The sequence below is a fragment of the Lygodium microphyllum genome, chromosome 5 (genome assembly GCF_053477565.2).
Source record: "Lygodium microphyllum isolate KBCC chromosome 5, Lygodium_microphyllum_v1.1.10, whole genome shotgun sequence".
In the NCBI taxonomy this organism is placed as follows: Eukaryota; Viridiplantae; Streptophyta; class Polypodiopsida; order Schizaeales; family Lygodiaceae; genus Lygodium; species Lygodium microphyllum.
The window spans coordinates 33774871-33790177 of record NC_141139.1 but is presented as its reverse complement, the minus strand read 5'-3'; the positions used below and the strand labels follow the sequence as shown (position 1 = coordinate 33790177).

At 41.9% G+C, this 15307-nt stretch overlaps 1 protein-coding gene across 4 annotated transcripts in view; it reads left to right on the top strand.

Moving 5' to 3' along the window:
* LOC148035670 (sphere organelles protein-like protein) overlaps positions 1–14991 on the top strand; it is a 157127-nt gene extending 142136 nt beyond the window's left edge. For 2 of the 4 annotated variants that reach the window (XM_087677675.1, XM_087677679.1), the window contains 3 exons: positions 12422–12574; positions 13557–13821; positions 14016–14987. In XM_087677675.1, coding sequence (XP_087533801.1) covers positions 12422–12574; positions 13557–13821; positions 14016–14272 — 675 coding nt within the window. In that variant the 3' untranslated portion in view covers positions 14273–14987. Of the gene's footprint in view, positions 1–12421; positions 12575–13556; positions 13822–14015 lie in introns of all 4 variants that reach the window. The other 2 variants (XM_087677676.1, XM_087677678.1) reach the window with 2 other exon arrangements.
* Positions 14992–15307: the final 316 nt, after the last annotated feature.

Below are 15307 nucleotides of genomic sequence, written 5' to 3'. Positions count from 1 at the left end.
CTCGGTGGAGCGGACTGTAAAGCCGTAGGTCGTGGAAGCCATTTTACCTGAAAATAAGTGGGAGAAGATTGCCACTGGCATTGCGACGATCTCCAGGAAGTCACAACACCAATCGATCCTCCATGTGCTTGAAAGGACTTAGTGCGCATCGGAGCGTCTTATTGCCTTGAGCATAGTACTTTGATAGCCAATGCAAAATGATCTTTGTGGCCCAGAAAGGAGAGGCGACACAAGGAATGCCTGGTGGAAGGCGCATGTACTCCGGAGACGTGAGGAGCAAAGGTCGAAGTCGGCAAGCATCGGTGGTGTGCTCGGTGATGCCACAGTAGGAGCACCCTTTAGTCTGGTCATCTGTTGGTAAAAAGGCCATGAATAACAGTGTGCCTTGTTGAAGAAGGAAGAGGTCAACCACCATGAACCACGAACCACAATGTCCCCCTCAAGGGGGTGTGAGGGCAGTGTGAAGCACGAACCGCAATGTCCACCTCAAGGGATGGGAGGGTAGTGGAAGGGATGGAAGTGAGCTGCCAATGGGAGGAGGATGTGACCAGCAGTAAGAGATTGAAATCTGCAAAAACGAGATTGTTTTCTAAATGGAGAGTAATCAGCAACAGTCGTTCTGCTGTAAAAAGCTGCAAACTACGGGTGGAAGGTTGAAAACATGCGCCAGATTGTAGATGACAGCAAGGGATAGCTAAGACTGCAATGTCCTCCGCGAAAGGGGTGTGGGCAACAAGCTGAAAACACCTGAAACCTGCAAAAACGAGATTTTGATGCAATGGAAGAAGAAGAGAAGTGGATGGCAAACTCGCCACCGGTCTTTGCCTTCACCGGAGTGGAGGATCTTTGCTGTTGTTTGAGTAGATCCAGCTCTGATACCATGTCAAAAGATGACGTACTAGCGAGACAGAAGGGTTTGCGGAAAGGAACACGGAGTGAACTTAGCAAACATGGAGAAGAGAAGAGAAGAGAGAAGAAACTCTGAAGAATGGAAGGATGAAGTTATGAATCATGGAGTGAATGTGATACAAGGGAACAAGGGTGCCGTAGCACAAGGAAGATGATGAAGACAACCATGAACCACAAACCGCATGTCCTCCTGAAGGGGTATGAGGGTAGTGGAGAGATTGAAGAGAAGAGGTAACGGACTGAATGAATCAGCTGTGAGGAATGAATGAGAGAGTGGCCTATAAATAGGCATAGTCAGTCTAGGATGGCGCCCCTTTTTGGGGCTGCTAACCCTAAACGCAAACCCTAAATGCAAAACGCAAAAAGGAAAAAACGCAAACTGTGGATGAAGGGTGAAGGGTTTCTCAACAGAAGGTTGGTTGGACGAGTGGAGGGTTGCCACTTGATGCGTGGGACTATAGAATCCAAATGCAAGCAGCAGGAGGGTTTGACAATGACATGGATGTCAAACACAACCAAGTGTGGGACAGTAGATAGTGGGCAGCAGCAATGGATGAAGATGCTAGACATTGGAGGAGTTGTGAAAGGTGTGGCAGCAATTGCGAAGGGTAGATCACTACATGGGTGAAGTTTGTGTTGGGAATAAAGGCTCACCATACCTTTTACAGTGTTCGGGTGCGCACCCTTACACACGTACTTTATATATATTATTAAAAAAAACCTAAAGTGGTACACTTTAGTGTAATCTAGTCCCCCCTAGCCCGCTCCCTAGTCTAGAGCCACTCAATCTACCTCCTCACCTCCTCCCTCCTGTAGATCGAGTCTGGGATCCAACAGGATCGCGTGCCATGGATTGAAGCGGGAGCATCGAGAGTGAGGACAACTGGGCAGTGATCATACAAAGTGGTAGTTTTGTGAATTTGTTAATTGCTGTAAATAGTACTTAATCAGGTTATTTATCACCCTATCTGAGAAGAAAGGCTGATTTCATGGTTCCATTGTCAGGATACCACTCAATCCCTTGATTTGAGGGGCGCGAGGCACCTGATTGCAAGCCAAAGCTTTGTGCTAGTGCTGATTTTTACTCTCAACTGAGAAATCAAAGCAATGTCTTTATACAGTGAGATGGACTCAAGTAGTGATGATGGCTCTCAGTATGCACATTCACATGGGAAAGGTGACCTTGGACAAGGCTTAGACCATGGACAATAAGCTGAAAATGTTGTTGTTGGGCAAGATGCACAGCCTTCAAGGCATAAAGAGGCTGATGACCAACAAAGTGAAGAGGAATTTGATGACCAGTTTAAGAATCGGATGAGGACAACAGCAAATCTCTTTGTTGAATTGGCAAAGGATCCTCAATACCCTTCATTTGAAGCTCCCAAAGATGCTAATGAAATAAAACAATTGGTATCTATGGGGCAAGGAATGCAAATGCAAGGCCATCACTGAAGTGCCAATCCAATGGATTTTGGACAGTCCAGCATGCATACTATGATGGGGCAGCCATGATATTTTGGTGGAAGCACGATTTTTCATGCTGTGGTTGGACAAGGACCACATATGGGAATGTATGGCACAAATCCCTATGGTATGTAGCAACCAATGCATGGTGTGCAAGGCCCAATGTATTCAGGTATGGCTACAAATATGCAAAACCCTATGTATGGCAGCATTGACTTGATGCCTAGGGCACAAAGTAGCATGTTTGGTACTGCATCTGCACCCCCGAATGCTTATGGGGCTCAAGGAATGAATTTTGGTTATGCAAATGCTCCGTTTGGTGTTGGTTTTGATGAAAATTCAGAAATACACCCTTTTTGCAATAGCCATTATATGATGACTTGACACCCAAAGGGGCAACAAGTTTAAGTCCTTCAATGGTGTACAAGATAGGATGAAAGCTTTTACTTTCATTCAACAATTTGATGCAGCCTATTCAAGGGAAAACTTCATAGAGTCCTTGAAGATTCAAAAGGCAGCTACTTTCTTGAAAGAGAATACATTATAGTGGTGGTCCACTCTTTTGATACAAGGTAGAGCATTGTCAACGTGAATTCAAGCAAATGTTTGCATCGAATTGGTTGACAAGTACCTTTGAGGTGGATATCATGACAACTTAGAATTAGTTAGATGCCATGAAAGAGCAATATGTTGTTGATTTGGACTTTGCTAATCTTTATGATCAGCTTTGCAATGGCCAAAGGCATGAACACTTTGTGGTAAGAGATGGATTTCTAATGATGCATGGACGACTTTTCACAAAGCAGTTAAGGCCTAGAGTTATCACTAAAAGTCTTGCTCCTCTATATGTAGCACACAGAGGTAGTGATGTTACGGTCAAGGCAGTGCAGCATTTCTTTTATTGGCCAGCTTGGAGGGATGATGTACAACAGTTTGTTAAGACATGCATCATATCTCGGAAGGTAAAGCATGATAGGCAAAAGTTGTCAGGTTTGTTACAGCCCTTTTCTAGATAGGGCTTGGCAAAGCATTGCAATGGAATTTATTTTTTGAGCTTCCTAAGACACCTACAAGGAATGATGGGATATGGACTATCATTTGTAGGTTTAGCAAACAAGCCCATTTCATTCCGATGAGGAAGAAAATAAAGGCTGATCATATGGCACGGTTATTTTTGCAGCACATCTTTAAATATCATGGTATGCCAGAGTCAATCATTAGTGATTGAGACCCGCGAATGACCAGTTTATTTTGAAAGGAGGAGTTTGAGAATATGGGTACCACGCTGAATTTCTCATCATCTTTCCATCCACAGACAGATGGTCAGTCTGAGGAAGCAAATCCCACAGTGTTAGATCTTTTAAGGTGCTATGTTTTAGACTACAAGACATTGTGGGACCAGTATTTGCCCTTGGTTGAGTTTGCTTGCAACAATATAGTGCATAGTTTTACAGGCAAAGCTCCATTTGAGGTGGTTGACGGTGGCAATAGCCTAGGACTCCAGGAAATCACGGGATGTCAAAGGTAAAAGTTGCTATAAGTTATGCCGCATAGGCACTTGGTGGTATCTGGTATTAGTTGTTGGTCTAGGTCATTCATTTGGCCATAAGTGTCAGTTGATGACACTAGAGAAGTGGCATTTAATGGTACTTAATGCCAATATGATGGTCAAAGATGAGGCAGAGACACTCGGGAATGAAAGTTGCCTAACCAATTTAGTTATTAGCTAGTCATTATTTTTCAAGACATTGAAATAATTATTAGAATGTTCAGTATTTAAAGACTGAAATTTAAAATTTAATTATTGATAATTCTAGAACAACCATTTGGAAAGGTTGACACTTACCAAAAATACCCATGCAAGACTGAAAAACGTCTTTAGAGGTTGGAGAGAGGCATTTTAGCGTATTCAACTTGCAAGAGAGAGAGAGAGAGAGAGGAGATGTTGTTGGTCTGATTTGCAGCCATTGGAGAACCTTCTGAGGCAGCTAGGAGCAGGAAAAGACCAATCAACAGCAAGTGACATCATCTACAAGCTGTTCAAATAGGGTAGCAGCAGTAAATGATTGATTTTCTTCAGTTCTTTGCATCTACAAGTTGTTGAGACAGGCCCATTCAACCTCATTCTCTTTGAGTAGATTTCAGCCGTGAGGGCATGAGGATCGAGATAGAGTGCTCAAGGTTGAGATATACGCAGTAAGGGAGAGAGTGAGTGCAGAGTAGAGAGTGAGAGTGAGCAACACAGTGAGCCTTTATTCCCAACAACCTCCCACGTAAGGGCAACGTGCTTGAAGATAGAGGAAAGAATCAGCCAAGTCTATGTATGTACAAAGCTGAAATACACATATACTATCCAACCCCCATCATCTAGCAGCAATGAGCAAACCGCTCTGTTGGAAGGCCCTTTGTGAGAAGGTCTGCAAGGTTATCATCTGTATGCACCTTGACAAGCTCAATAATCTTGCTCTCAAGTATATCCCTGATAAAATGATACTTCACTTGTATGTGCTTTATCTTTGCATGAAAGACAAATTCCGCGCTAGCATAATAGCACTCTGACTATCGTAGTGGAGGATAAGCACCTTTGTAATGCCAAGCTCTCTCACCAGACGTGAAAGACATAAAGCCTCCTTATATGCCTCCATGGCAGTCAGATATCCAAGAGACTACTCCCCTGTGAATGTGAATACAAATCCTGAAGTAGACTTTCTACATTCCTGCAGTTAGGATGACCAACATAGTCTGCATCTGTAAAGTTGACAACAAATGACTTCCACTCCCCAAAGCACATACACAAGTCCTTTGTGCCCTTGAGGTATCTCATGATACCCTTCGCTGCTTCCCAATGCTTTTTGCCAAGATGTGTCATGTACCTGCTAACCACTTCCACCACAAATGCAACGTCAAGATGTGTAGCAACCATAGTATATATCAAGCTACCAATAGCTGACGGAATCTTAGCCATCTCAACGTTTCCATCATCAGATGTAGGACTGTCATCTGCACTAAGTTTCACATATGGAGGCAATGGTATACCAATGGCTTTCCCTCCCTCCATATTGAAGCGTTGCAAAACCTTAGTAACATACTCCTGCTGTGACAGATAGAGAAGACCCTGCGACCTGTCCCTAAGTATGTGCATGCCAAGAATATGATTGGTCTTACCAAGATCCTTCATATCAAAGCTATTGTGTAGACTTTGTTGAAGGAGTCAGCATGAATATCCTTGCTTGCAATGAGCATGTCATCCATGTACAAAACTAAGAGAATAAGATTGCCATCTGCTGCCTTCTTAGTGTATAAGCAATGATCAACTTGAAATCTATGGAACCTGAGATTGCATAAATGTATCAAATTTATGATACCATTCTCGTGGTGTCTATTTCAACCCATACAAACTCTTGTTTAGTTTACATACCATGTGCTCTTTTCCCTTTACAACAAAACCCTCAGGTTGCTGCATATAGATCTCATGCAGATCACCATGTAAGAAAGCTGTTGATACATCCATCTGTATGAGTCCCATATCTTCAGATGCAACCAAGCCCAAAATGGTTCACAAAGTAGTCATTTTGACTACGGGAGATAAAATTTCATCAAAATCAATTCCATGTTCTTGCTTGTACCCTTAAGCAACCAGTCATGCCTTGTACCTTGGCAAAGAACTAGAAGTGGCTTTCATTTTGTAAACCCATTTGCATGGTAGCACTTGTTGTCCTTTAGGCAAATGTACCAAATCCCAAGTGCCATTTTTCATTGGAGATTCCATTTCAGACAACAAAGCCTTATGCCATTTCTTGCTATCTTTTCTATCCATTGCTTCCTTGAAGCATGAGGCTCACCACAATCTGTCAACATGACATAATTACCCACATAATTGACACCAAGAACAAACCTATCTGGTTGTCTTTGCATTCTGGTTGGCCTATGGACCCAATGATCTTACTGAAATTGGTACAGCATTTTGTAAACCCATTTGCATGGTAGCACTTGGGATGTTGTACCAAGAAATCTGCATTAACAATTGCTACTCTACAAATTCAGCATGATGTACAGCTGGTTCTAGTTGTTTAAAAGGCAGCTGTTTTTACTGAAATTGTGGTATCATTCCCTACATTTTCAAGGCCATTTACGGTAGGTATTTGCTACTGTTTAGCAAACATCCTTTGTTGTCGTATCGGTATATCTTCCCATACTGCAACCCTTCTAACTTCCTCAATCTTTAAGTTGTTTGTATATGGGATTTTTCCGTAAAATAACATCATTGCTACGTATAATTTTCCTTTTTTCAAGATCCCATAACCTATATCCCATTTAATCCTCATCACCATATCCTAGGAAATACATTTACAGGACTTTGGATCAAGTTTGCTGCATTCTTCCTTGTGAATATGCACAAATGCCTCACAAGCAAACACTCTCAAGTGAGCATACGAAGGCGGCTTGCCTGACCACACTTCTTGAGGGACTCCCCCCCTTTTAAAAGACCTATTTGGTGATCGGACCTTGTCTTGAATAGTCCTGTTCATATGAAAGAAAGCACTAATAGCATGCTACATTTTTTTTTCTCCATTTTCGAAGGCTCCTATCTTCAAAACGGTGAAGAATTGCGCAATACCATTTCGGAGTGGATTGTGAGAGGCAGTGAGCTCCCTTTTAATCCTTTTGTTGTCACAAAGTCTTGAAAAGCTTTAGATATATATTCCCCACCTTTGTCAAAGGAAAGATACTTTAATGTCTTGTCGGTTTGATTTTCCAGGAAGTACTAGAAAAGTTTTTAGATTTTTCCAAGGTGTCATCTTTACGATGGATTGGATAAACCTATACTTTGCATGTGGCATCATCAATAAAAGTAATGAAATACTTATTTTCCCCTAGGGATAACCCTAGCATATGACATACATTTGAATGTACTAAGTCTAAGGGTGAAGACTTTAGAGAAAGAGGTTTTTTATGTGACGTTTGAGCATGCTTACAATAAATACAATGATCACGTTGTTCAAAATCAGCATACCTCAAAGACGGCAAATAACCCAAACGAGAAAGCACTTTCATTTCACTTTGACTCATGTATCCCAATCAGCTATGCTACAAAGAAACACTTAGTTGCTTGGTTATGGCAACTACATGGTCACACATGCTAGATACATGCAAAGGATACAAAATATCACTTTTGGAGCCCTTGGCAACAATCCTTTAAAGAGATCGAAATTTGCAAGCAAAGAGCTAAGCAGTGAGATACTTCCAAAAACAAAACTGAAAATAAAGGAAAACAAAGCTAAGTGCAATGCAATGAGTAGATAAGTATGCAAGAGAAGTCTAAAAAAGGAGTGGCTAAGTGTGCAGTTACCATCACGTACGCCCACTAGCAAGGCTCTACCAATTTTTGATGAGGTAGTGAAGTGGCCCTAGAAGGTGCAGTGAATGCCCTAGGAATTGATGCATAAAGTGTAGTAGGTGAGCCACTAGTAGACCAATCAGCTCAGCCTTCAGGAGTAGTGAAGGATATAGGCTGTAGAGATTTTTTGCACACCACATGTTCATAGTTGCATTCGTACTATGTACGGACTAGTTCGTTTCGTATGGTTCATATTGTACTGTACGGTACATATCCATACTAATTCGTACAAAAAAACAGGCTATTTTTGCTCTATGAAGACTAGACCACACAATATCTTTGAACTCCTAAGTTTTGTGTTTATTATCATACTTTTAAGTCTCTCTCTTTTTTGTAAAATGTAATTTTAAGTCTCTCTCTCTCTCTCTCTCTCTCTCTCTCTCTCTCAACTTGCAAGATGAGTATGCAATTTCAAGAGCATCCCCCCTCCACCCTTCCCCCCCCCCCCTCTCTCTCTCTCTCTCTCTCACACACACACACACACACACAAATGAATGAAGAGCCTCTTTGTCTATCCATCCTACACTTTGCTTTGTTGTATGATGTATTATATATACACTCTCCTCTAACTTCTAGTAGTGCATTGTGCATGTTGTGCATGAGGTTTTACCTTGTTACCCTCATATATTCATCCTATTAACTCAAGTGACATTGCTATTTTAGCTCTAAACATGTGCTCTATTATATATGATTCAAGTTTTTATTTTTGTTTTTAAAAAAAATTAATATCGTATTGTACCTCATAAAATCATAAGGTACCAATTAATACCATATTTTATCGTACCATACCATATCGTACCTTTTGTACGTAACAACCCTGTACATATCCAATAGCCACTAGGGAAAATGGAGCATATCATGCACGAACGGGAGGCATAGCCCCATTTGACTGGCTAGCCGGAGCAGAGGTAGTCGCAATAGTCTATTGTAGTTTCCAAGATGGAAGACCTTGGGCCTTGGTACGACACTCCTTGTCCACATGGTCTGATCTCTGGTAGTATATGCAAAACCTATTTTTCTTAGGAATTTGCTGCCAAAGGGATCACATTTCTTTGGTTCTGTTGGAGAAAGGGGTGTCACCCTTGGTTTGGCTTGCCTTCGCAATATGCGAAGGCTCGCCACTTTTGGTTTTCTCTCCCAAAGAAGAGTCCCAAAGAAGAGGTAGTCAACCTTTGCTTCTATGAATGGATATGTGTGGAGGATTTCTTGTGGACTTGATTGTGTAGCCTTGCGTAGAGCAAGACCTGACACTCCAAGAGAGAAGGATTGATAAAATGGAAGTATTTGTTGGGCAACTTGTTCAAGAAGAATGTGATTTGATCATCATCTGACTTTTGGGGAGCTAGTAGTAGCAAACTCCGCAAGTAACCACCGATATTCAACCAACTTGACTTTCAAATCATCCCTTTTCTTAATGAAGAACTCTTTAAGCTTGAAATCAAGGTTAATACGTTAAGTGCAATCTTGTGCCGCATAACGGTCAATGAGATGACTCCAATGCTCAAATGCGAGGGGAAAATGTTGTAATTGTGAGTGGGATTTAGGAAGCAAACCTGCATTAACTCAACATTGGTTGTGGCATTGTAAGCTCTCCATTGACAAATATGATTAGGGCGGTCTAATGGAGAGTTCATGCTTGGTACCAACGACGAGGTTTCCAAGTCCTTGAGATTCAAGTACTTGTTGCATGAAGTTCGACCAAGTGATGAAATTCGACCGATTAAAATAAGTCTTATCCGTGAAGGCATTCTTGGCAGTTGCAACAAGAGTGGTAGTGTTAGGAGACAGAGGTGTGTAAGGGGTAGGGTGGATAGGGGAGGTAAGGTGGGGGAGTAGAGTACACTTAGGAAGTAATCTCAAAGTGCCCAATGTGTAGACAAGAAGTGTGCGGAGTGGTTTTAAATGTGAGCATGGGTGTATTGGTTATGGGCATGGTAATTGCATGAGGAGCCTAGGGTGGAGGGATAGGGACAAGTGGAGCAGAGAATGGAAATCCTTCCAGGAGATGTGACGACAATCCATAAGCAAAAGATGGATATCCCTACGTTTGAAACGTCATGTAGGGGAGGGGGTCGTGAGTGTCCAAGGCTAGTGAGGGGGATGCCCATCACAACCTTCCCAAAGTGTAAGGTTGTGAAAAGGTGGGGGTATGTGGAAGGTACAATGGTGGCATTCCCCCTAAAAAGACACGAAGAGGTTGAGTGAATGGAGGGTAGATAGATGGTGGAATGGGGAATGAGAAAGTGCTAGGAGCAGAGATGGAAGATCCAACCCCTAGTGTACTTGGAGCAAAAGTGGAGTGTAATCCGAGGTTACCTAACATATGGCGTGGTTGAGATGAAGGAGATGGATCGCTAGACTCACTGAATGTCGTGGTCCCTCCAAAATCAGAGAGATGGACAATCTCACCAATCAATCTTGACGAGGTAGTATGAGTTGTTGGAGGGATGTAAACTTGACTATACGCGATGCGCAAGTACTCCTCAAACTCCTCATTTGTAAGATGACCAAAACATGAAGAAGAAGATGGTAAAGGTGAAGGTGTGTCTATCTCCTCCTCAAGACCATAATGCCTTCCTAGAGTCTCCAATGATGGAGAACCTTGATAGGGCATCATAGGATCCATCAAAGAAAGTGTTCGAGACATTACGAGTCAAAATCAAGTCGCGTGTGTCTCTTGCACAAAGACTAGCCTCCACAATCATCATAGGATACTCTTTAAAAGAGCATTGGCTCTGATACCATGTGAAGATATGCTAGGGTTTGTGCTTAGAAAACAAAGCATATACGATCAAGAATGAAACACAGACTCAAACAGTGATGAGCAAAACTCAAATCCTAAGCGTAAAACACAAAACTCAAAAACTCGATTACAGAGAGAAACACAGAGAGAAGAAACTCTGAAGTGAATGAGTGATATAAATGAATGTAAGAGTTTATAGAATGCCCAAGGCTAGAGCAATGGAGTGTTGGAGAGTGACATCCATTGAAGATGGATCCCAAGTGCTTTGACCACCAGTCAGAGTGCAGAGTAAGGGAAACACCAAACATTGATCACCGGAGTTTGAGGGAACTGAGGCAATTGTAAAGGATGATGCCCAAGGAGAGTGGTGACACCAGAAAGTTGTAAACACAACAATAGAGCTGCTGCCTAGAGGAGGAAGACCACAACTAGTTGTTCCCTGCAAAGGGGTGCGCCAAGCGCATGCTCAACAAGGTCGCCTGGAAGAGTGAAGAGTTGCCACTTAACACCTAGGATTGTAGAATCCAAATGCAAGCAAGAGGAGGGGTTGGCAATGATGGGGATGCTGAACACAGCCAAGTGTGGGGCACCAAATAGTGGGCGGCAACAATGGATGAAGAGGCCAGGCACCGGAGGAGTTGTGGAAGGTGTGGCAGCAGTTGCAAAGGGTAGACCGCCACGTGGGTGAAGTTTGATGAAGAATGAGGCTGAATGGTGGGCAGCCTTTCTATTTATAGATGTTGAAGGGTGCCCCAAAAAAGTAGGATTTTGGGGGACCACTGAAACTCTCTTAAACTATGCACCGGTTTTGCGTTTTTCATCAATTAAGCGTGTTTTGGGGCTGTTTAACGAAAAGCATGTTTTAGCGTTTTTCATCAATCAGCTGTCTTGGGGCTGTTTAACAAAAAGCATGTTTTAGTGTTTTGCGTTTTTCATCAATCAGCTGAAAAGCATGTTTTAGCTCAACACTGCATCCTCTGTGTGTGTGTGTGTGTGTGCAGTGCTGTAGGCTCACGACTCACACACATTTTTCCCAAAACTAATCTAGGTTGCGGCACTGCTGATTGGCTTAGGGTGGTTGTGAGAGAGATTTTCTGAAGCGATCAGAAAATCAAATTTACCAAAAAGAGGTGGAGGATTGGAGATGGATTATTGAAAATGCTATCAAAGTTTGATTGGTTTAAAACAGTGTGGCTAAGTGGAGGGATCACTTGTGTCACACACATTTCCCAAAACTAATCTAGGTTGCGGCACCGCTGATTGCTTAGGGTGGTTGTGAGAGAGATTTTCTGAAGTGATTTTTTGAAGCAATCAGCTAATCAAATTTACCAAAAAAGGGTGGAGGATAGAAGATGGATTACTGAAAATGCTAACAAAGTTTGATTGGTTTATGACACCTTCAAGGAGAAAATATATTGATAATCACCTTCAAGGAGAAAATATATCTTAAGTGGAAGGTGTCATGTTGACTAATGTAACAATTAGAGGGAAATAATATTAGGAGCTGTGACTGTCTATGTATTATAGAATATACACATATGGGGTTGAGGGGGCATGACCATACATACCGGAGAGGTACTTGTTAACGTGGGATAAAGCCCATTTAATTAATAGGCTAAGGCAAGTTAATGTGTTTGAACATGGGGCAAAGACACAAAAGGTCTTAGGTGATTATGTGATCGGCATGCGTGGTTATTAGATTAATAATACAACTCAGTTCTCACATTTTCTTCACATGTTGCTCTCTGTCCAGATGAGACCAGCAAGTTGTAACAGGACTTCTATCATCTAACCTGGAAAAGAACTGCAGGATTAGTCATGATTTAGTTTTGTTTTGTTTGGTTGTGGCCTGTTAAGAGGGAGGGAGATAGAGAAAGAGGGACTGAGTGACTTGTGATGTTTTGCAGGTAGGAAAAGTTGCTAATGCAGAGAGTCAGTCTGGGATATTGAAACTTGTGGAAGTACCGGAGTACCCTCTAAAAAAATGCTGGGAGGATGAAACTGAAAGAATCATGGACGCAACATTATCTTGTCCATACAATGAAGATGGTTCACTTGAGGTAAGCTGACAAATTTGAAATCTATGTCATACTTTGCAGTATAACAACAGCTTCAGTCTAAAGTTGGAACTGTGTACTTGTTTGGATCTTCTAGAGCATGGGAGTTGGTTAGTTTGTTTTAGGAATTAAACCGAGTTAGCAGGCAGTTTGTCTAGGAATTAAAACCTAGTTAGCTGGTATAGTGCAGTCACTTGCTGGTTATTGACTGAGCACCACATCTTCTTTCACTACTTTCCTACCCTGCTTTGCTCCTAGGGAGTGTTTTGTTTTTTGGAGTTGTTTGGGGGGTTGGGTGGGTTTAAATTGTTATTATTCAAGCTTCCAATCATGATTATGTTTTTGCTGCTAATCTCCAAAACTTGCAGATATTGAGGGAGTTTAGAAACCACATGTTTGGTGGTGGCAGCGGCCCTGGGGTGGTTGTTTTGGGGGGGGGGGGGGGGAGGAGCTTGTTGATTATGTTTTTTGTGCTAACTCTCTAAAACTTGCAGATATTCAGGGAGTTTAGAAGCCACATGTTGGTGGATAACAAACAATGATGGTATAGTGCAGTGACTTGTTGGTTACTGATTGAGCGCCACATCTTCTTTGACTATTTTGCCACCCTGCTTTGCTCCTAGGGAGTGTATACCAGTGCATGCAAAGCACACGTGTGTGCATGGGTGTTGCCTCTAAGTAGAAAGTGTTTGTACTCCCAGGCTTTGTGCTTCCTCATGGGTGTTTACCCCTTTTGTCCCCTTGCTCTTCCTATTTTCCTGTACTGTAATGCTTAAACAAGGTTGTTGGGTTGCATGGATCGGTATGACATCATGAAAGAACTAATTACAGCCAATGGCTAGTGTTTTAGTATGACTAGACTGAATCTTTAAGAGCCTAGCCCTTTGACTTTTGTCTGTTCAATGCAGTCATCCATGCTGCTGTTTGTTTTCTGTGTGAGGCGGTTCTCTTTTAAATTACTAACAATGTCCTCTATGTGTGCTAGATCGAATGGACATCCCTACTTGATGTACGGTTAGTGGAAAGTGTTTCAAAGGACATCAAGAAGGATGGTTCAGGATGCCAAGCATCTGATATAGCAGTTAGGGAACACAACCGTGTAAGCTCTTCTGCAGAATGTTTGCCTGATGTCTCTAAAAGTGTAATGGATGGTGGTGGTCTGTGCACTTCACACAAAGGCATCACTGCTAATAGCCAACCATCCAGACCTTCCACAGAAACAAAGGATCAGAACAAAGTGAATGGTTCAGGTAATTTTGTTAAACATGAAGATCCATGAATTGATAGTTATTGGCATCTATGAAATCAAATGCAACCTATATTTGCATATAATATGTGCATTTGATGATGCATTCCATTGCATAGCATCTGTTCTGTGCTTATCTGTATGTATTTATGAATTGTGTTACTACTACAAAGATGACAGTTCTGCACTTTTAACCAGGAGATTTAACAACGACCTGGCAAGAGATTGCAGAAGTGCTTGACAAAAAGAAAGAAGAACTCTCTAAATGTGGACACTTGACCTCTACTGAAGGGTGCAGTGGCAATGCAAATTTTGTGGAAACAAAGCAAGGAAATGGTGACTCAGGTGCAGAGAAAGGTTCTAGGAAGAAAAATGATTCTCGAAAATCGTGGGTTAGACGAACTGGAGGACTGGGATCAACTATGGCCCTTTTACGAGGACAAAATGCCATGTGAATTGAAACTGACAAAGCACAGAAATGTCTGTGTCTCTTCCCTGTGATCCTCACTTTCTTCTTATTGCTTGGAGTGCACCCCCTGTTCCCCCTACCCAGCCCCAAAAAGCCAACTTGAAACAAATAGAATGCCGAGTCAGGGAGAGAGTGGAGTTTATTTTCTGGGGGAGGGGAAATCCGCTCAGTGTTATGTAAATGCTCAAAACATTCATACACTTATAATTGTGAAGTCTCATTTCAAAATTTGTATTTTCTTAGATAGCATTTAAGAAATTTACTAATTTCCAGAAAAACAGCAGAGAGTTTTCAAGCAGCCTTTATATTGATTAAGAAAATTGACAGAATGATCCTCCTATTTTTTCCCAAAGGCTGTAGGAGCAGGTAAAATCCTTGTGTTTCCTCTTGATTTTCACATCCCAAGATTTGGAAGGGCATATTTTCATTGCCCTGGAAGGGCACGTTGTGGAGAGGGCTTGAAGGACAAATTACTAGCATTTGTGGTAGAAATGTTCCATATACATGTGGCTAAAGTCCTCAAAGCCAGGCTGTTATCTGCCATTATGGGTGGAATTTTCTCGGTTCAGGTATTCAACAGCTCTATCAGATTGCTTATGAGTGACATCCTGTGGACACTGTAGTAATATTGTATTAATGTCTCAAAAGTTGAAGCAACCAAGGTTTGGTCCTGCTGCCATAGTTGGTCACTGAGTATTATCTAACCATAGTTGAATCAAGATATCGGTATTGTCATACATTTGAAAGCGTGTTAACCAATGATCTTGGATATATAGGGACCAAGTTACAAAGCAGCACCAGCTACACTACCCATCTTATATCATGCAACTTGGACTTTGTGGTCACTTTGTATCTTTCAAAAAGGATGGAAAATAGAGTTGTAATTTTCAGAGGGGATAAAAGCATCATAGAAGTTATTTCTACGTGACTCGAGATGGGATCTTGAGGCCTTGATACTAGTTACAAGGCAGAATCTTGGTAGGACAAACCTTCAGGTTTTTATTTTCGGGATACGGATGGA